This window comes from Mytilus californianus, unplaced genomic scaffold, assembly GCF_021869535.1.
Source record: "Mytilus californianus isolate M0D057914Y unplaced genomic scaffold, xbMytCali1.0.p SCAF_9, whole genome shotgun sequence".
In the NCBI taxonomy this organism is placed as follows: domain Eukaryota; kingdom Metazoa; phylum Mollusca; class Bivalvia; order Mytilida; family Mytilidae; genus Mytilus; species Mytilus californianus.
This window is the reverse complement of record NW_026262745.1, coordinates 72,233,733-72,257,887: the sequence shown is the minus strand read 5'-3', so window position 1 is coordinate 72,257,887 and position 24,155 is coordinate 72,233,733. Positions and strand designations below refer to the sequence as shown.

At 33.7% G+C, this 24,155-nt stretch overlaps 1 protein-coding gene across 1 annotated transcript; it reads right to left on the bottom strand.

Moving 5' to 3' along the window:
- Nucleotides 1-4,620: 4,620 nt before the first annotated feature.
- On the bottom strand, nt 4,621-7,685 carry LOC127714580 (ankyrin-1-like). The gene has a single exon (XM_052220647.1). It carries the CDS (start codon nt 7,632-7,634, stop codon nt 4,695-4,697), a length of 2,940 nt encoding a protein of 979 aa, XP_052076607.1. The 5' UTR covers nt 7,635-7,685; the 3' UTR covers nt 4,621-4,694.
- Nucleotides 7,686-24,155: the final 16,470 nt, after the last annotated feature.

The window sequence follows — 24,155 nt, the reverse complement described above, 5'->3', positions numbered from 1 at the left end:
TCTAACGTAAAAAATGGTTCCATTACAGTCTGATTGGCACTCATACCACATCTTCTTTTATCTATTACACAAAATTGATGTTCTTATAAACCAACTATAAAGGCTATATTAATCTTCAGCTATCAAACATTTAAGTTTATTGCACATTAGCTCTCATATTTGAAAAGTCTATATGGGCCAAAATGCGAAACTACACACTTAACTATGGAATGCTACATTACATAATTTCTCAACACAACCCATTTTTAAATATCAATATATGTATTACAATAGATAAGACGGACGCATCGATATTTGTTATATAGTGTTACATTCGTTTGGCTCTGTGACGTGTAACGTTACTTTTGACACCGTCTGAGATTTTCGGGAGATTTTATATAAACGATAGAAGACGTATCCTCGTCTCATTGGTTTTCGTGCTTTCAGAAATACACTGTGACGTCACCATTCGCATTGCAAAAGCATGCATAGTACGAATGCATATGACGTACGAAAACATAAGATATGACTATAATATACGAGTTAATAGTTTTTTTCTCTGATCTTAGTGTTTCTTTTTTTTCTCTAAGTCACCTCAACTCATAGAGATCTACTGCTTGGGAAGGTCGATATAAAACTAAACACTATCTGATTCCTTATTTTGATCTCGGATTATAATACGTGATTTTACGTTACACAATGTCGTTAGACTCATAGCGATTTAGAGCATGTCTAGTTTATCATATCCCAAAGAAGCGTATTTATTGTTACAGACTAGAAGATGGATTTTTATGTTTTTTATGTCGTCCGGTTGCTGTCTTCATTTTTGTACTTGTTTTCCTCCTCTCGACGTCTCCCATTTCACAATCCCAACATTTATATGGCTAGGTATAACAAATGTTTTCAAAGATTGATATTTGTTTGATTGAGTCCTACATGGTCACTATACAACCGGAAAGAAGAATTCATATTAATGTACAATTGGATAAAATTCAAAATTGTAAAGCGAGCCTAGCGTCTGAAGTATAACATTTCAGAGACTGGAAATTATCACAATATGGCTGAAAAACCAAAGTTTGAGCTATTTTGTGTTGTTGTTGAAGGTAAACATGTCCACATTTTCGTCATCTAATTAGAGATACAACAATACTGTAACTTTTGCAACTATTTACCATCATAAAAATGAACAAGTTTAAATCGTTTGGCAGAAGTTCTACCTAGCTGCTGTCGATAAACAATATCGGACTGAGACTTCTTTTAAACTGAGTTTTACTGTGCGTATTGCTGTGTGTTTGTTTTTTCTACATTGGCTATGGGTAAAAGGGGAGGGTTGAGATCTCAAAAACATGTTTAAACAGGCCGCATTTTTGCACCAGTCCCAAGTCAGGAGCCTCTGGCCTTTGTTAGTCCTGTATGATTTTTAATTTTAGTTCATTTATATATTTCGGAGTTTAGTATGACGTCCATTATTACTGAACTAGTACACACTTTTGTTCAGGGGCCAACTGAAGCACGCCTCGGGGAGCGGGATTTTCTCGCTGTATTGAAGACCTATTGGTGGCCTTCGGCTGTTGTCTGCTCTTTGGTCGGGTTGTTGTCTCTTTGACACATTCACCATTTTCATTCTCAATTTTATGATTCGTATGGTTCGAATGAATACCATGGCCCAAACAATAACAAACTGTATATCTTCGGCAATCTTTATAAGTAGATAATGTAATCTCAGTGGTGTTTGTAAACTGATTGTGATTATATGAAAACATTTTGAAAGTTAGTTATCAAGTTTCTTTGTTAGGTATAGAAAGAGTCGGTTTTAATATTCAAAAATCTCTGGGGTATTTTTTCAGATCTAAATTCATAGAATCCGACTGATTTCTTACTTATAATACTGCTGTTTGAAGATTTATGGAGGTAAGTATGAAAAAAACGTGTTCTAATTTATTGCATTATCAGAGAAAAGATGTTCATGACATAAAGTCCATGGCAAATTTAAAAGTAAACGAAATTGTTGCGATTTGTTGTACTGCCTATACATTTTGTAAACCCAGTTATCCATGTTATGTATTATCGTATATTGAACACAGTAATGAACATATGATTTTTCTTGAAATGGTTTTTTTTTTATCTGTATGGGACTGACTATTGTATTTTTCGAAGCGTACGGTGTCAAATATTTCATGTTTTGCAGGACGGCAACAAATTAACGATAAGTATAATGGGAAGATCTTATTATACGGGTCGACTGGGAGGAAAGGAGAAAGTTTTGGATTGTCACTTGGAAATTGGGAGTATATTAGATAATAATGACATAAATTTAGCCTTGCAAAATAATACCTGACTGAACAGAAAGATCACATCATAAACAACAGGTGCTTTAAGTTACAATTTGTTGTGACCTCAACTTCATCATAAACTAACTTAACTGACTGTAGGACTTAAAGACAAACGGGTGGACGTACTTACTAATTAATGTTTGCTTAACGTACAGTGTCTAATATTTCAAGGGGCCTCGGTGGCCGAGTGGTCTAAGTAGTTACTACTGTAATCACTAGCCAGTCAACACTGAGGTTGTGAGTTCGAACCCCGCTCGTGCGGGTGCACTCGACTCCAATCTAAATTGAAAAATGACTAGGATTGTCAGTTTTTCTATCGAAGGTCAGTGGTTTCCCCGGGCACTCCGGCTTCCTCCACCAATAAAAACTGGCCGCCACGAAGTAGCCCAAAAGCGGTGCTTAAAAGTGGCGTTAAAACACCAAAAATCAATCAATCAATCTAATATTTTAGATTTAGGATTTAAGACAATGGGGCGGATGGACCAGAAAACATAATGGCTCTACGTATTTTCATCTGTAAATATGAATGACGTATTTGATAGTTACTATTATGGGAAGGGGGGTGGTGTGTACAAAAACTGTTTTAGTTGTTGCAATATCATAATGCAAACGAATAGAATGAACATTGAGAGGTTGTACTTTACTTTGGTTCTAGTCAGGTAGTTATATTTTCAGAAATGAGCCATGGTAATAAATTCAATAAACTGAAAAGAATAGGTATGAGCAGTTATGAGTATCCATCCTTTCGATTCTTTTATATTTTTGCAATGCACACAGTCAAAATATTCTCAGAAAGACTGTTTATGACATCTTTTCCTTTCGTTGGATGTTTATTACGATTTATGTTATACCTCGTACCATGATTTAAAAGCTGCAAAAGAGAATCTAAAGATACCAAAGCTACTTTCAAACTTAAAGTTGAAAATTTATTGACATCACCATTGCTAAAATAAAGTAAAAAAAAAAAACAGACCAACAGACAAACTACAGTACAATAGTTTGTTTTCCAATTTCGAAATTGACACTATATTATAGACTTATTTGAACGACTTATTTCCCTTAAAAGACACATTCAAAACAAACTACAGTACAATAGCTTGTTTTCCAATTTCGAAATTGACACTATGTTATAGACTTATTTGAACGACTTATTTCCCTTATAAGACACATTCATTTTCAAAGCCACTGTGGATCTAGGCAAAAAAACTGTGCTTAATGTGTGTTATCTTTAGTTTTGTAAATCGTTAAACATCTTTACATTAAATCGTAAGTCAGAAAACAACTTCAGATACCAATTAATATGTTTCATTAAATAATGTTTAATGAAACAATTTCAAGTTAGTACATGTATGCTTTGCTTCGACATTAGCCCATTTTTTACATTTAAGAACCCGTCTACAATTGGTAAAGGGAACCATAATAAAATCGGTGATTGGAAAATAGACTATTTATTATAACTAGCTTTCATTATCTAAGAGGACTTTTAGATCGCTTCTTCGTGTCGTTTGTCTTTTTGTTAGTTAGTGCAATCTAAAGTCCTTTCCCAACATTGTTTACGGATAGTTCTTCTGTTGTAGTTGTAGTTAGTGAGTCATCCACATACCATTATGAGGTTTGCCCCTTTTTTTTTAGAAAATACGGTGATCTATTTAACGATCATGCTTTATTCGTTTCGTTTGTATAAATCTGTAATGTATGTTCATCACATCCGTTTTGCTCAATATGCATTCAAAATGACACCCTCCATGAAGTTTCACGTTTATATGCCTTACCACACATACGGTCCGAACAGCCAAGCACGCAACAGAACAATGTTCTGCAACGGATCCACATCATTGTCATTGAGCTCTAGTGGAGTGTTTGTCTTTGACCATCATACCACACATCCTGTTTTATCTTCATTCCCTTTTTAATGTTTACTTAGATTAAATATAAAATGCCAATTTCATTGAAATTATGAAAATAATTAAAAGATGACATAAAAATAATATGATATAATCTAATATAATATCTGGAGCCTCGGCGCTGGTTGTTTTATTGTTTTTTTCAGGAACGTTGTTATAGCTTATGTTTTGCTTTAACTAGTCCATCACTAGACAACTAGATATGTATGGCAGATATGAAAGACATTTGTTCGCTTTGTGTAAATCTGTTAATATTTAGATCAAAATATTTTGGAAATCCAATTCAACACCAAGGTAAATGATTAAAACTTAAAAAATGAATTTCGATATATCAGTGCATTTGTAGACATGCACTTTTATTCTTTTTATTTCTTTTCGGAATATTATCCATTGAAAGATGAGTACTATCTGCAGCAGTTTTTAATCACTTCAAAAAAACTTAAGAAATGATGACGTTGAGTTATGCATCCTATTGTCCTTACTTTGACTCAATAAGATGCACTATATCCGAGTTTCTATATTTATAAGCGACGTTCAAAGGCGTAAATCCCCGAATATCACATAATGTTACATCTGCGTTCTTTTCCAGTAAAATCTTCACGATTTCCCTGTACCTTTCATCGCATGTAGTCGATTCAAAGTGATAAATTTCACTATTTTTTCCAATACAAGCAATATGCAATGGTGCCTGCCCACTCTTGTCACATTGATTTACATCAGCGTTTTTCTTCAATAACAATTCCACTATTTCATCATGCCCTCCTTTGCAAGCCATGTGCAAAGGTGACCTTCCAAACCTGTCACTATTTAAAACATCAGCTCCGTGCTCGAGTAAAAGTCGTACAATGTGTATGTGACCAATTTCGCAAGCAATTTCCCAGTACCGTTCATCGCATGTAGACAATTCAGAGTGATAATTTTCACTATATTTTCCGATACAAGCACTATGCAATGGGGACTGCCCATAATTATCACATTGATTTACATTAGCGTTTTTCTTCAATAACAATTCCACTATTTCATCATGTCCTCCTTTGCAAGCCTTATGCAAAGGTGACTTTCCAAACTTGTCACTATTTAAAACCTCAGCGCCGTGTTCTAGTAAAAGTAATACAATGTGTATGTGACCCATTTCGCAAGCCACATACAACGGTGGCTGGTTAAAATTATTGCGTAATAGAACGTTAGCACAGTTAACCAATAACACTTTAACTACATCAATATGCCCCTTACAACAAGCCCCAAAAATCGGAGACTGTCCATCCCGACCTCTCTGATTTACTTTAGTTCCATTATCAAGTAAAATCTTTACTATATCTGTATGTCCGCCTTCACATGCAAAATGTAACGGTGTTTGGCCATGCACATCACAGTAATCGGTTGCATTATTTGAGTTAAGTAAAATTTTTACGATATCTAAAAACCCTTCTTGACATGCAGGAAATAAAGGAGATTGTAGGCGCTGGTTGCATTGATTGACTTTAGCACCATTCTCAAGTAATAGCTGTACTATATCTGCATTTCCTGTTTTACAAGCCATGTGTAATGGCGACTCTCTAGATTTACCGCACTGAAAAACATTCGCTTTGTTCTCTAACAGTACCTTTACTATATATGAATGTCCTGCTTCACAAGCGGCCAATAATGGTGACTGTCCATACTGTCCACCGTGATTGATATCAGCATTGTTCTTCAGTAGCATCCTTACCACATCTATATGCCCTCCTTCACAAGCTTCATGCAATGGTGACTGTCCAGACCAGCCTTTTTGAGAAGCGTTGGCCCGATATTCAAGTAAAATTTTCACAATTAACAAATATCCTCCTTTACATGCAAGATGCAATGCTGCGCGTCCATCCATGCATCGTTTATTTACATTAGCATTTTGTTTTAGGAGCAGTTTTACTATTTCTATATAACCCCCTTTACATGCGAAATGTAATGGCGACTGTCCACGTTTGTTACATTTTAAGACATCTGCTTTCTTCCTCAGTAAAAGTTTTACTATATTTGTATGGCCTTCTTTACAAGCCAAATACAATGGTGAACGACCCTGTTGATCAACTTGTGAGACATGAACACTGTTTTTTAAAAGTTTGACAAAGTCAAAATTTGATTTTTGAGAAGTCGATAAAAATTGGGGGTTTATGAAATTCTTTAGCATAAAGGTGTCAAAACTTTTCTTAAGTAAAATTTTCACGACATTTGTACGTCCGTGTAAACACGACACATGTAAAGGCGATAGACCATCTATATCACAAAGAGTTACCTGTGCGCCATTTTCTATTAACAGTTCTACTACAGCTGTGTGCCCCCCTTCACAAGCTTTGTATAATGCTGATTTCCGTACATAATTGTAGTAATTCACATTGCATTTTAAGTCAATCAGGAGTTTGACAATGTCATGGTAGCCTTGAGATGCAGCTTCCATCAACGGTGTAGTAAAATATGATGTATCTCCGCCGTTACTAGATTTTTTCAAAGCTGATCTTACTTCGCGGTCATGCTTGAAAATGTTTATTATTTCAGCTCGAAAAAGTTGTAAATTCCTATTACGTATCGTGCCTATGATATCGCCCTTTTTTAGATCCCTAATCACTCTGCTTAAATACTCTTCTTTCATGTTTTCCGGAAGAATTATAACATTATCGTTTGCTTTTGATTTAAGTGATTCGAAAATGTAATGATCGCGAACAAATGAGGTAGGCGCATACTTGATAAAGCATTCTGTGAGATACTTGCCATACATTAAAGCAGCAATTTCATGTATTTTGTCGTGTATCATAATATACATGTTTCCGCGCTTTTTTAGATAGGTCAACTCCAAAGTTTTAAATCCACTCATTAGACGCTTCCTTGACATTTCTCGTTTGATAGGTATGTTGCATTCTTTTATTATTTCATTTATTTTGTCTCGTTCACTTAAAGGTGCAAATTCCAATTTCAGCCAATCAGGATCGAAACCATCAACAAATAAGATGCATAGAACTAAAGCACAAGACTGGTATTGACCATGTTGACTCTGCAACATTACGAAGTGTTTTATATCATCTTTTATAGTATCGTCAGGAGATGTAAAAAGTTTCCTTATTTCATCCAAACTTTTCCCTTTCGACAATTTACAAAGCAAAGGAAAGAAATCGAAGTTTTCTAGTTCGATGGGGTCAATCATTTCATGTGGTAAGTACTTTTTTATCATGAGCATTTTTTCATCCCATTGCAGACGCAGTTCTTCTGATAGCAAATTGCAATTACTTTTAGTGAACAGTTTAAGGAGTTGAAATTGAGAATCTCTATATACGTGTAATCTACAGGATACCAATAATTGAGTAGAGGGTATTTTTGATTTACCAGTTTTTTCATCAGTTTTTAGAATTTTGAATATTTTTTCTAACTTTTCTAAATGATCTCTCCACATTTCCACTGATCGCCTATTAATTGCTTCTTTGCCACAAATGTCATCAACAACAAACACCTGCTTCTTTTTCGGGTTTAGAAAGTTAATAATATCAAGTGGCCCTGTTACAAAAGGTATCAGCTCATACCCATAGTTTGCATGTAATTCTAACGCAACATGATGAATAATTGACGACTTTCCATTGCCTGAACTTCCAGTGACAACATTTATGTTACTTTTATATTTGAGTGACGACTTCACATATTTCGTAGCCCTTGTGATGACAAAAAGTTGGTCGTCCTTTGTCCATTCATCTATATACTGCTTATGTTGAGCTGTTAAAATAACATATAATAGGGTTATCTCTGAATAACATACCCGTTTGAACTTGGAAACGTCGAAAGTTAAACAAAGTAGAAACATTTCATTGACTGATTCGATCCACAAGAAAATTATTCTTATACAGGTTTAAACGAGAATTAACTTTTTTAACAAATAACATGAAATCAGACCGACCTAGAATGTCCAATTACACAATGTTTGCTATCTATTTATATTTATGTTATGTGAACATCGACAACCATTAGCGGTCATCTTGATTGTTAATTAGATGGTGTCTATATCAAGATAAACATGAAATGCTGACATATATTATCCGAGTATATATCTCCCAATTGATACGATATTCCCGGGCTGGTATTTCCTATCATGATTTCCCGGTTGCTGCTCACAAGGCAGCTATCAAACAAAGAGTTCCAAATGGTGAGGTTGAAATTATCCATTCGTAAATTTTACAAACGCCATCACGAGTAGGTTGACCGTTATGAAAAAATCATTTCACAGATGATATCAGATATGTTCCTCATGTCGTTACTACAATCCCCTTATCTTTTCACGAATGTGACCTACCAAATTAGATTATTTACCGGGTTTGATCAAGTATGAGCAACACGACGGGTGTCACATGTGGAGCAGGATCTGCTAACCCTCCAGGAGCACCTGAGATCACCCTTAGTTTTTGGTGGGGTTCGTGTTGCTTAATCTTTTAGTTTTCTATGTTGTGTTTTGTGTACTATTATTTTTGCTGTTTGTCGTTTTCTTTGTCAGCCATGGCGTTGTCAGTTTATTTTCGATCTATGAGTTTGACTGTCCCTCTGGTATCTTTCGCCCCTCTTTTTCGAGTTCATGCATTGTTAATTGTTATATTCAGACTTATTGCAATTTGGATATACGTTTTAGTATGTTACAAATCGGTGAAAATGAATTTGACAGCTAATGTTCCTTTAAATATTTGAGAAATTGACTCGAAGAATGAAGTATACAAGGATTAATCAAGAGTAAAATATTGGCCAAACGGGCCTTCTTTTCGCGGGATAATCTCATTTTACGCGATGCATTTTTGCAAGGGAAGATTCATTTTTAAATATTCACGATATATTTTTTTTTGGCGAAAGGAGCGAAAAGAAATCTCGCTGGTAAAAAATAATTTATTTACGGTATTATTGCAAGATAAGCCTGTTGCAATATAAAAGGAAAGAACATGTTTCTTTTTACTTTGGTTTCGAACATTCCTGTCTATTTTGAATATAAGATATTAACATTATTTAAAAAGCAAGCTCAAAATACCAGTTCTGTTTTTTTGCCAATGTTTATATAACGCAAATACACCCGTGGGATAAAAAATGGATTAACGAATAGCATATTTATAAAAAAAAAAGAAGATATGGTATGATTGCCAATGAGACAACTCTCCACAAGAGACCAAAAGACACAGAAATTAACAACTATAGGTCACCGTACGGCCTTCAACAATGAGCAAAGCCCATACCGCATAGTCAGCTATAAAAGGCCCCGAAATTACAATGTTAAACAATTATAACGAGAAAACTAACGGCATAATTTATGTACAAAAAATAAATGAAAAACAAATATGTAACACATAAACAAACGTCAACCAATGAATTACAGGCTCCTGACCTAGGACAGTCACATACATACAGAATGTGGCGGTGTTAAACATGTTAGCGGGATCCCAACCCTCGCCCTAACCTGGGACAGTGGTGTTATAGTACAATATAAGAACGAAGTATAAAAATTAGTTGAAAAAGGCTTAACTCATCGGAAGGATATAAATACAAATACTACAAATACAAATGGACGTGGCCGGGTACTTATACATCCCAACACCAAAAAGACCCTAAGTACAGATCTGAGAGTACTTGCAGTTACTGACAGCTAGTTCAAAACCACTAACAACTAATAAAAAAACCATGCATCTAAGACTAAATTAGTTTAACGTCGATAAACACATCTGAGTAACTAAGTATACGTACCCCTGATATTTTTTGGAATTGTCTCTTCTTGATTCCTTTTAAGTTCCAAAGCCATATCTTCGAGTTGCATGGAAACATTCTTTGTTATAAAACTGATTTCTGCACCTGAAAAAGACATGTTAATATATATAATTTGCATTTCTGTAAATATAGATGATGCAATATCCCATAGAAATCCTTTTACGGCTAGCAATTTACTTTTACTCTGAAGCTTCGAAAAATATATCCTAAAACGGAAATCTAATATGCACTACTATTGTTTTGCTACCCCTAACTTCACTTTGGGTTTCCTCGGAATTCAAGGCGGTGGCTATTTATGTTTATTTAAACTGATAACATTACCAAAATATGTCGCTATGAGAAGTAACATAGGGATCATATCTGGGAACGAGTACGAAAATAAAACAAAATATATATGAATATTATTTATCTCCCCAGAATAGGCTTTGTTTGTGAAACAGCTGTTTTTTCAAAGTGCAACCTTTACTAACAATTATTCAAATAGAAAACTCTTGGAAAACTTTTTTCTCACAACAATAGTTATTTATCAAAATCATAGCCTAAAAGAAATCACTGCATTCTCTCTATCTTTTCTTTTACAGTACATTGTATACCCCCTACGCTGTTTCAATTTTTAAAGGAATTTGAAAACAAGACTTAAATTGATGTCAATTTACCCTATATGCGTGTTTTCTTATATGAAATGCATAGAACATGAAATTATTCCGATGACAAATTGAACTCATTTCAGAATACTATAGATGTAAAGTTTAGTAGTTGATCAATACAACATTCAAGATTATATATAGTATCCAATCCTGCCTTTGTCTCTAGTCTTCATCATACTGTTTGCCTATTTATTAGGGATGTCAACTCGGTGAAGATTTACTAATCGAGTACTCGTTAGATTTACCGAGCGATACTCGAGTACTCGCTCGGAAACACATCAACAAAATGGAAACACAAAATCATACCCATTTTACGTATTATGGGTCGTTGTCTTATGGACGTAAAACACTCAACATTATTACTAAGGACTAGATAATAGTCCCAGGAAGTTTATGCCATAATTAATAGCTCATTTACTACATCCACCAATTATGTAAACTGGCAATAATCTAATTAATCAATTAATAAACATCTATAGAAAAATGTTTACTCAAACGATAGTATTTGTGAATCGTAAAAAAACACATTTAATGATCAACAAAGGGGTGATGATTAGAACTAACTGACGCCTTTAACCATTCTCTGAGGGTCGATACAGGGTGCAACGAATTTGGTCTTATTAAGAAATATAACTTTTCAAATTTTTCTTGGACGAGTCGATTTCTCAACTTTGTTACGTAACTAACAGTAATGCTGATGAAAATATTTGCTCTGACGACAGAGAGGTGGTGAAATGACTTATAAGACACGATAAGCTAAAAGTGTAAGCCTCTTAGAAACGTGCTTTTGTTCAAAGCATACCTCTATTCGAGGGATTTTTAAATGACAATTAAACGAAAACATTCGAAGCTTATTTTAATTTTGATTAATATTTTAATTAATTACCCGGGATGCGCTCTTAATTAAAATATTTGTTCTTTAAGAAGGCAACAACATTCTTACGGAAACTGAATAGTCGAGTATCATTTTGGTATTCGATACTCGGTACTACCGAGCGATACTCGAGTACTCGAGTACTCGTTGACATTCCTAGTATCTATCTTGAAAAGATCACAATGTTTACCTCAAATGGGCAATTAAGAATTCTTGTCACAATAATATTATATCTTACTATATATCTAACATAATTTGGCTAATGTATGACTAGAAGTGCTAAAACAAAGCAATATTTGCAATGATTTGCGATAATTGTATGTATGAAGTAACCAACCCGATATATTAAATTACTTAAAAGTTTTATAAACTGACTGCTGTCTGTTTTTTTTTTTTCATAAATTCAAAGCACAATTATTGTTTGCTATACAGAAGGCCTTTAAATAACAAAAACAACATAGCCTTTACTGGCTTTATATTCTGTTTTATGACCATAGGGTTAGAGATTTTTGGGGCCTAAAATTTTCAAATTAATTCTGCTGTTTCTTTGAATGTGGAATATTTAGTTCAGTTTTAGGATAGAACAAACGATTGTTAGCTTTATTGAGGTATTTTTTTAATCTCTAGCTTTTTTTTTATACCGCGGTCATAAGAAACCACATTCAGGTGTTACAGATTACATTATGGTTTTCGACAGGACGAAAAAAACACTCTAACAACAATATTCATCAAGGATCAATGTCGGCAAAGAGTAGATATAAGCACTGCTTAACAATTCTATTTACAGATGTCACATGAACCGAGGCAGACACATTCGATTCACTTAGTATAGTTGACATATTTTGCGATATATTCTTAGCAAAAAACCAAACCCCGAAAAAACTAAATCAATCCAATTTAGGGTCGTACTTTCAAATATTCAAGTTTGGTATACATGTACTTTTATAAAGTGATAATTTGAAGCAGCTTTCATAAATAGATATTTTAAAGTTTTTCTATCGGAAACATCTGTGAAACCAATGTCATCCAAATTTAATCATATTAAAACGGTAACAATTCAAGTAGGAGGTTTAACTCGCTATAAAAGCAGGTTTAACCCATAAATTTCTATGGGAAATGCCTGTAACAAATCATAAATATGAGAGTTGTGTTCCAGTCGTTTCTTTGACTGATTTAGTCAAGTGCTTAATTTCGTCAAGTTTATAGAACCCATCTTTTTTTAATTTACGTTGTAGTTCGATAGTTTTGTTTTTACTTTTTCCCCAAATAACAATACAAATTGTGTAGTGCTTTAAAATTGTATGTACCTATTCAGACATCCATATTTGTAAATGTCCTATAAAAGAATTTTTTTGTATATTTTATAGTATAAAACAATTTTGGTTTAAATCATTATGCACTTTTTCAGCTTTACTTTGTGAAGTGCCAAGTTCTGATTCTGCAAAAATCATAGGAACAAAATTTTCATAAATATTCTTTTAAAGCAACATCCAAAAAATACTTAATGCAAGACTTTTTTTTCAATTTTAGACAAACACCTAACTTATTCATGTTATTACCTTGAGTACTGCATTCATTGTGAATATTTGATGTCTCGGCTTGAAGTAGAGATATATCCGTTCGATTATTAACTGTATGCGTTGTCAATATTTTGATTTGGTCACCGATAACTTCACGGAATTCATACAGATCTTGACGAATGTAACCAAGGATATCTTTGTTTAGATTCATCTGGCTTACTTCCTCGCATCTTGATTTGTATGCTATTCCACCAAGCCTGATGATTGCCTTTAATATGGATAAAATAACAGTTCTGGCTGTTTTCAATTAGAAACATTTCAATGCAATAGACAAAAACAAAGTCTTTCTTAAATGCTGAAGTGTTGGTGCGTATCGATTCATTTAATTTAGATTAATATCTTTTAAGAAATGTAAGGATTCAGATTACTAGTATATTAAAATTTTTGAGGACGTGCTTGTCTTTGGTGGGTTTTGTGATATGTTATATTTAAAAATAAAGTTAAGGATTGGCTTTTAAAATTTCCATTGCAATTCCTATTCAATTCAGGTTCTGATAAATCACGTTTGCTAATTGAACAAAATAAGTCAACGAATTCTATTAGTTTGATTTCGTCACTTTTAGGGAATGATGATTTATGATATCTGATTCATTTTAGTTTTCCTCGAAATTGTGAATGTTTTCTAATAATAAAAAATTCATAACAAAACCATACGCATGAAAGCATAGCCGTAACATTTGACATTGTATTCCGTTTTGAAATATTGCTGGAATTTTTTTTAAGCAGAACATGGGATTTCAAGCAAAACTTTCATTCTCACATTTTGTTATTCTAATTTCTAAAAGGGTAGAAAAATAGCTAAAATATTACAGTAATATAAATATGACCATTTTTATGATTACACTTGACCTTTGGGTATCAAAATTATTTCCGTGTGTTTCCAAAGCGCACTAATAAGCAACATGAAGTGTATGTATGGACAGTCAGACGGCTAATCAATAATAAACGATGATCGTTTGTAGAAATCTGCGAGTGTTTAATTATGTCATCTTTATGTTTAAAAAGTATTTTTGAAAATGTTCCTACTGTGGTAATTGTTATCGTCCGAACGACTTCAAGCATAGAGAAGTTTAACCGTGCTTTCTGTAAATAATTTGTTTTTATCACTAATAGCAGAGCTCAAGTTTCATTCCCCACTACAATCTACAATAAATCCTTTACCTCGGATACACAAAACCACATTGTGTTAAAGTCTTCATTAGATAATTCATCTTTTTCAGCATGGGCCATTACATTTCTGTAGTATTTTATCCTGGCTAAGTCTGCTCCATCACTGACTTCTTTGACTGGTGGTAGTTTATCAAAGCCATTTGATGGTGGAGCGATTGTGGTTATGTTTCTCAACAAGCAGATCATTAATGTAATGTCAAAATTATCTGATGATGTTATACCTATAATAGAAGGCAAACTCAAACTGAAAGATGCCATTCATTAAACGTAAGTTTATGTGATTTTTACCAGCTCTGAGAGACCAACCTCAAGATGCTGTATATCTTTTTTTAAACTCGTTCAAAATCCTGAATCAGTCACTTAACATTCAGCATGTTCAAATGTTGCTATAAAATACTGAACCAGGTATGTTTGACTTCAACTGTATCGGGTCGACCAAAAGCTTTATGAAGTAATCTTACATATGGGTTAATATCCTTTATGCACATGAACTCAACAATAGATATGAATAGAAAAAAAACTGTATGCAATAATATAAGATATGATTCTATTTTTTGTTGTTTTTTCATTCCATTGATTTGTTGGATCTTTTGATTTTGCCATTTGATTAGGCCTTTCCGATTTGAATTTCTTTGGAGTTCAGTATTTTTGTTATTTTACTTTTTAGTAATGGGTTGAGCTTAACTATTTGTGTGTTTTGAACCACAAAAGACTGTACAATTATGAAAGAAAACTTTAGAGTTAATATAATGATAATGCAACTGTGTGAAAATATGCCTTTCGGTTTCCCAATTTGTAAAAAACAATATCTCACTTCGAGCCCCGCAAATTTAACGTCATCTGTGAAAATGTATCTGCCATGAAATGATTCACCAAATGTATTCCAGTTTACAAATTGTACTGAGAATGGACCCATATGATCGTGCTACCAAATAATTGAAACTGCTGAGAAAAACAAAACGTGTAAGAAAATTGTGCAATACTTAATATTATTTGATAAATCAATATCACTTTTCGAATTGTTTGGAAACAAATTAATAACAACAGTTATATTCTAAAAGTCCTTATTGTCAATTGCCGTACCAATGGGCAAAAGTAATTATAAACCATAAAAGGGTGTGTAAAGTTTAGATTGAAATAGTTGCAAGACCTAGCTGACATTCTGTCTGTTTTTTATTACAGGAAAATTTAACAAATGGAAATTTTCTACAGATTTCAACTGAATATGTTCGACGTCTCATCATTTTGACCTACATTACTTGTGGATTACCATATTACCAATAACAAGCTGTTATTGTTATAATTACGTGTTTATAAAACCAAACATTACGAGAAGATTTCTTTTCAAATATAAAGATTGACCAGGCAGAATAAAAACATTCAAGCATACAATATTTCTACCATGTTTGGTTAATATATGTGTGAAGGTTAGTGTTAAATCAGGTCATCAAAACATATTCAGAAAATAAAACCGAAAATGTTGAGAGTAATATTAACTATCAAATTCGAATAAACTTCATATAGAGGGAAGTAGGTGCGTTGAAAATTGTTTCGTTCTTTTTGTGAAGGAACATTTAGCATTTGTTTTAAAATGTCATATTCTTATACTTTTTACCCATTAAAATTGACTCCATTTAAGAAATAGAACACATAACACAAATATGAAGTTGTGGTATTGTAAATTTTACTAATCCAAAGTTTAAGATTATTTCTACAAAATTGATAAACATATTATCTAACAAATAATTTGCATCTTATGTTTCCATTAGTGCACGTGGTAAACAAAAAAAACTCTGATAGTGATTTGTGTGTGTTGTGTGTTAAGGTGATTTATTCTTGCTTGTTCTTCTCTTTTAATTTTTATACTACGCACCTGATGAGGGGTAAAGTTGATTCATTTGTTTTTTATTGATGATATGACAATTGTAAAGGAGGTTCGTAATCCGGGTTTTTTCTGTTGCAAGCGTAGTTGCCAATTTTGATGGAGGAAAATACTGGTTGAAATTATCTCGTACTGCTTTAGATGCAACATTACTCATCAATCTATACATTCGCAAAAAGTTATCCTCATTCTCTGTCAACGAAGTTGAAGTACGTTCCAGTCGTCTGAAGATTTTTTGCAAATATTTTCCTGAATAACTCTTAAATAGAAATAAATGAAGTTTCAATCATTTAACAAGTTCTGTAAAAAAACTAATGAGTATTGATGTGATGAAACTACAAAAACTAACTACAGGCGGATACTAAGTTGAAATTAAATTAACCAATGAAAATATTTGTTAGAAAAGGTTGAAACGTTAAATTGGTATAGTTGAATTGTTTACATGTTAAACGAAGATGCATAAATGTTATATATTTACATTCATCTAATATATGTGTTTCACTTAAATTATAGTATGGAGCTTCGAGATATCTGTAAGCTTTTAAATTATAGACAATTTTCATAAACAGTCGATTGTGGTAGATGCAAATACATGTGGATCTTACTTGTGCATAGGCATGAAATGAATCCCCCCCCCCCCTTTCCTAAAAAAAGAAAATGATTTCATCAAAAAGAGAAAGTTTAGTGCACCTTTTCATGTTTGGGTGTGTTTGAATGGACTATTCTGTGTTGAAAACGTTCAAAGCAAAATTATTTGATACATCATCTCGCTTCAAATTCTATTATCTTTATATATTTAGGTAAAGGTTGATTTAAAAACGAGATTTGATTAGGGACTTTCCGTTTTGATTTTCCTCGGAGTTCGGTATTTTTGTTATTTTACTTTTTAGAAAAGTGATTCCTTACATTAGTTTAATATTCCTCTCAAAATTCTCTGTTGATCAATCTATAAATTGGTATGAAGCCAAAGTTCCAACTCCCACAGGCAAGATTGAGATTTGGTTATGATTTTATATCCTTTTTGGCTTGAGCATTTCTGATGAAGGTATATGCAGAAAAGGCCTCGGCGCAATACACAATTTAATATTTTTTATAATTTTTTAGTCTTATTTCTACTTACAAGTATATTGTGACACCATATGAACAAAATCCTGTACCATTCCCATTGGTACACTGTAACTAATATAATCAGTAATACAGCTGCCGATATGCCTTCAAAAAGCACTAAAACATATTCATTCCATTCCATTCCTGTAGTATGGTATGTATGTCAAACGTTCTTTTACTGCAAATGTAAACAAAGGACAAAATAATGTTTAGACATACAGTGCGTTTGTCAGTATATAACATTACATAAATGGTCAATTGTTATTTTTCCAAAAAAAAAAGTATCTCAAGTTTAAACCTGATGTTTTGTTTTTGTCATTTTAACCAATGTTTATGACTTCAGGTGCTTTCCATGACACACTACACTCCTAAAAATGAATTTTTAAAAGGGAACAAACTTGATAAGGCTTGAAGAAGTGTTTTGCAAGGACAATGACCAACAGACTGCAAAAGATTGGACGAAAATATCTAGAAGCAGAAAAAGATCCAAAACCAGATGTAAACATCAAAGAAGAAGTTACAGATGAGTAAATCAAGCACAAAACACCCAAAATACAGTGGCCCACTAGAAATATTTAACTTTTATGATAAAATCACATGTAAAACCAGCTACAAACTTTTGCGATACAAGTTATTGGTTTAAATGCTAACACAACATCGGTTATTATAAAAGGCAATCGTCTAATGGAGATGCAGAAAAAAAGCGGTACAACCAAGTAGACAATATGATATTGAGATTTTGACTAAATAGAAATGTAGATTGGCCGAGTCGTACACAGCGTAAGACAGCTAGAATCATGAAGTCAACAACACGTAAGCCATAACAATCCAAAATTACTGCAACATCTGACCCCGTATTACACCGATCACAGATGAATTTATTCAAGGGCTCATTCATCAACTAACGACCAAAATTGATAGCAAAGTCACAAGGTCATCCAAGGTTAAAAAGGTATAGAATAGAGAACAGTACAGACAACAAAAAACATCAGAGATACCACGAGTCATCTGCATCCCTGTCCAACCTTCTAAGATACTTAAGCTAAGCAACAAAGAGAAAGACAAAGATTTTACAGAAAGTTGTTTGCAAAGACATGTTAAGATTACATGTAAACAAATTGAGCTGGAATGAGAAATTCAAACTTCAAGAATCCTGTGAAAAAGGACCGTCCATAAAATTTCATTTAGCATTCAGGACTGAAAAATGCACATGCATAATTTTTCCAGAAAAAAGGCAGAAACTACAACTACTAAGGTGTATACCATGTACGATATAGTAAAAACATATTTCAGACATTTTCAAACGATAAGAATCATCAGATATCCATACAGGACTTATGCAAACAACGTAGTCCTGTTTTAAAAGAAGAATGCTTAACTGTGCCTCTGTGTGGACATCGTCAAACGAACGGAATCATGAAACTTTTCCTCGGATACACGTTCTTTTTGTGTGGTTCCATGCAGTATTTTACCTTTCACCTGTTAGACATTTTCAGGACATGCCATTCTGAAGTGCGTTGATATGAAGAGTAGGTAACACCATTGCAACATGAAGAAAAAACAGCCTTCAATCTGGGTTCACACGGATTTTAAGAATACAGCTAAACTGCAACTAAGTGTGGACTATTGGAAAACGAACGAAATCATGAAACAGGACCTTCATGCTTTCCACCTGATACAGATCCTTTGAAGTGTAGATCTTGGCATTAATTTACCAATCACCTGGAACACATTTTGTTAACCTGCTATATTAGCCAGTGTTTTACCACCCTTGATATGAAGAGCAGGTACCACCTTCAATGTGGGTACACTTGGTTTTCAAAAATACAGCAAAATGTCATTTGGTTTGATCCTTCCCTGTAACTTATCAAAATTTCATGGAGGAATATTTTGCACTTACTTTTCCGCTGCTTTTTGATTATGATATTACCTTTGATAAAACTATGAAGATCATCTGAAAAATCTCCGCATAAACATAAACCTTGACCTAGATTATCGATTTTTTTCATACAAAGTTTAAGTACTTCTGCCATGCTGAATGTCAGCGGAATGTATTGAGGTTGACCCGACTGTTAAGCAAACAACAATCAATCAATCATACATCAATAAGTAATCTAATCACTTGCCGATTCATGAGGGTCTGTATGGGAGTCTGTCCCTCGTTTCTTTATTCTTTTCTTTTCTTTCGTATATCAATTTTCTCAATTCTTTATCAATTCTAGTCCATTTCTGTAAATGAACTGTCAATACTTGTTCAAAGTTTAACATGTTCATTTCAATGCCATCAACAGGTCCTCAACAGTAGAAGGACAAGGAAAAATACACAAATTTAAAAACGAATTCAAACCATTGGAAAAAATACAAAAATTTGAAAACAAAATCAATTTATTGAAAAATATTGCCTTTACTTGTCTTACCACATTAGAAACAGTGAAGCCAAACTTCCTTATTGAACTGTACACATATGTTACCTGGTGAGGCGTTGCCATTTTACATTTTAAACTGATAAAGCTACGTTATAAAACTGTCTCCTTTGTAGAAATAAATTTTATTTATAAACTCTTATCGGACTGATAATGTAAAGGTAAAAAGGTAAATACGAAAGTGATCTAGGGCAATCCTTTTTATCTTATGATTGACTTATATATAGGAATTATCAACTTTAAACTTGGAATTTCTGACTTTAATCTTGAAATTATCAAACATTAATTTTGGAATTATCAACATTAATCTTGGATTTATCAACATTGATCTTGGAATTATTAACATTAATCTTCGAATGGTCAACTTTAATCTTAGAATTTCCAACTTAATCTTGGAATGTCTAACTTTTATCTTGGTATTTCCAACTTTAATTTTGGAATAATCAACATTAGTCTTGAAATTATCAACATTAAACTTGGAAATTCCAACATCGATCTTCCGAACCTTATTAGTCTAACACTGATTTTTCCAACTTTCATTACACCTAGTGAATTTCTGAACTGAGAATATCGCGACTTTTGGCTCACTGGACTCTCTTCTGCCAAATAAAGCACTTCAGTTGTCCTTTACTTTACTTGTCGTTGGTGATTGCTATTGTTAATATCAATGCACATCCGCCTATTCAGCAATACAATATAATAAATGCATGTAGTGCATACTACGTAATCGTATTAGGGCCATCCTTTTTATATTTATTTTTTAAGTTGTCGACTTGAACATTGGAATTATCAACGTTTAACTTGGAATATCAAAGTTAAATCTTGGTATTATCAACTTTAATCTTGAAATTATCAGCATTAATCTTAGAGTTTTCAACATTAGTCTCGGAATAATCAACTTTAATATTGGAATTTCCAACTCATACTTTGAATGTTTAGCTTAAATCTTGGAATTTTCAACTTTAATCTTGGAGTTATCAACATTAATCTTGGAAATTCCAACTTCAAGTGTTCGACCCTAATTAGTTCGACATTGACTTTTACGACTTTCATTAACCTAGTGAATCTCTGAAATGAAAACATCGTGACTTTTGACTTACTTGACTCTCGCCTCTACCAAACAGTGCGCTTCAGTTGTCCTTTACTTTACTTTGGTGGTGTTCTTGAAGCTATCTTAGGATTAGGACGTGTTCTACGACCATCGTCGTTGTTCTAAATCGTGTTCCCGAAGCTCTCTTAACGTGGGATATGTCGCATGGCTGCAAAACTTTTGGAATTTTGATAACAAATGCTCAATTCACATGCAATATAACTAAAACGTCTTATTTCACCAGAAGTTACGATGATCTGAATTGTAAATCTACAAATGTCGTAACCTATCCGGATTGGTATACGTCGGTGAAACGAAAGGAAGGCTAAACAAACGTATGTGCGGCCATAATTCAGACATCAACCTAAATGCAAGCAACATTCTTTACCAGCATTTTAATCAGCCTGATCATTCCATCGTTTCTATGACAGTTCGAATTATCGAAAAGATATACCACAGGAATAACAATCCTCATCTTGCAACGCTTCTCCGTAGACAAAAAGAGGACTACTGGATTCGACAATTGGAAACTGCGACACCATATGGTTGTAATGACAAAATTGATGGTATCGGTATTCTATCTAGTCCTTCCTGTAGCTCGGTGAATGTGATTTATTTTTTTATTTTTAACCCTACCCCCCGACGTAGGCGCAGTCATGGTCATCGTCATTATACATCACCTACTCTGCATGATGTCTCTATAAATGACTTGATGCCATTTATACAAAAGCCGTTATGTATTCATCACATTCCCACGAAACTTTATTCATTACCCCTTTCAAAACTTTCTCTGTTCAAGTTATGTTATGTTATGTTATTTATAACCCTCATTCAAACCAATACAAACTTACAGTTATTATTTCGGATATTGCAAGTCATAGACTTTTCAAACCAGTTCGCATTGGAAAAGATAAAAAAGAGAAAGATTTTTTCTCAAACTTTCCTTTGCCAACAATGGTCTCGATGGCGTCAAATTGCGCAATATCCTCCACCATAAATTAGTTCAATCGAAAATACCTCCTTATTTTAAAGATCAGTCTGTACCAATTATTTCTCATACCTATACCAAACCAATTGAAACTAAAATTTTCAATTACAGACACGTTTTGCAGGATCTCAATATTGACGACTTCAAGCAATTTTGCCAGGCAATGGGCTAAACGCCAGGAAGAAGACGTAGATGATCTTTCCGAATGGATTAAGGCTGTGAGGTCGTTGATACAAATCAGAATTAAGAAACTGAATGGGTCTATCAATACCCATGCAACATCAATCTTTAAAGACCCAAATGTTGCAAAACAATTGTCCTACCTCCATGAGAAATATGTTGTTGTCCCCGCAGATAAAGCTCCAAACGACATCGTTTTTGTGTGTAAATCTCATTACTTAAACTGCTTGATAAATGAATTAGGTAATGACAATTCACTTGGAAACTCAACATATACCCGCACGATACTTACAAAGAGGAAATCCTGGATAATCATAGGTCTGTTCTATCTTCCTTTGGAATTTCAAACAAAGATGAAGAACTGAATTTTCCATCACTGTATTGGATACCTAAACTACATGAGTGTCCTTACAAACAACGGTATATTGCTGGGTCTTCCAACATGTCCAAGTGCTCCACGAAACCTCTTTCTAAATTATTAACATCTATTGTATCAGCCGGGCTTCAAATTTATTGTGAAACTGCCCATTCTAGAGGTGGCGTGAATCAGATGTGGATACTAAAAAATTCCAAAGATCTTTTAGAGTACTTACAATCTAAGACTTTTCATCTTGCAATAGTATTATAACATTTGACTTTTCTACACTTTACACAAGTATTCCCCATTCCAAACTAAAATACAAATTGAAAGACTTGGTATTGCTTTGTTTCATAAAAAAGAATGGCCAACGTAGATACAAGTATCTTGTCTAAGGCAGGGATAAATTTTACGTGATAAAGAATCACTCTATCTGATTCAAACAAAAAATTCTCTGAAACTGACAATATCAAGATGCTTGATTTCTTGATTGACAACATATTTGTTACGTTTGAGGGACGTGTTTTTCAAAAAACTATCGGCATTCCCATGGGAACCAATTGCGCCCCTCTTCTTGCCGACTTGTTCCTTTATTATTATGAGGCTGACTTCAAACAGGAACTTCATAGGAAGAAAGATAAGAAGTTAGCAATATCCTTTAACTTTACGTTCCGCTATATAGATGATGTTCTCGCTAAATAAATTTGGTGACTATGTTGAACGCATCTATCCAATCGAACTAGAGATAAAGGATACAACAGATACAGATACGTCTGTCTCATATCTTAACTTATATCTAGAAATTGACAATGAGGGTCGGTTGAAAACAAAACTTGACGAGAAAAGAGAAGATTTCGGCTTCTTAATTGTGAACTTTCCATTTCTATGTAGCAACATACCAGCAGCGCCTGCATACGTATATATATCTCCCAATTGTTTCAATATTCCCAGGCCTGTATTTCCTATCATGATTTCCTTGATAGAGGGTTGCTGCTCACAAGTTAAGGAAGCTATTAAACCAAGAGTTCCAAATGGTGAAGTTGAAATCATCTCTTCGTAACTTTTACGGACGCCATCACGAGTTGGTTGATCGTTATGGAATATCTGTTTCACAGATGATATCGGATATGTTCCTTATGTCGTTACTACAATCCCGTTCCCTTTTCACGAATGTGACCTACCGAATTAGACTATTTGCCGGGTTTGTAATAACATGAGCAACACCACGGGTGCCACGTGTGGAGCAGGATCTGCTTACCCTTCCGGAGCACCTGCGATCACCTCCAGTTTTTGGTGGGGTTCGTGTTGCTACGTCTATATTTTTCTATGTTGTGTCTTGTGTACTATTATTTGTCTGTTTTTATTTTTCTTTTTTAGCCATGGCATTGTCAGTTTATTTCCGATCTATCAGTTTGATTGTCCCTCTGGTATCTCTCGCCCCTCTTTTGTCGTCCTAACTTTAGGACACCTAATTAGGTGTCTTAAGATCATCATATCTTGACCCTAACTTTAGTACACGTCTCAGACAATAACTTTTAACAAATATGGCTACAGTGATGTTCGTACTGAATAAAATGCCCTTCTGACTCTCCACTTGATTTAAAAGCATGTTTAATACCGCCTCCGTAAAGGAATTTCGATTTCGCTTTTTGCTCATTTTTTTACGTGAAGATAAACATGATATGAAACGAACCATCGGTTATTAACTTGTATAAAAACTAAAGAAATTGTGCATGATTTTAAACCTTGAACTTCGTGTTTCTCGATACGTTGACACTACAAATTCAATTCTCATTTGAAAACAAATTGTTTTCCAGTTAAAATTACAATCTATTTTAACTATTTTATAATTACATTCGAAATCAAGCATTTCATTATATACATGTTAT

Bases quoted from the DNA above. Each gene is read 5' to 3' on its own strand.
- LOC127714580 (XM_052220647.1), bottom strand. From the start codon at position 7,634: ATGTGGAGAGATCATTTAGAAAAGTTAGAAAAAATATTCAAAATTCTA.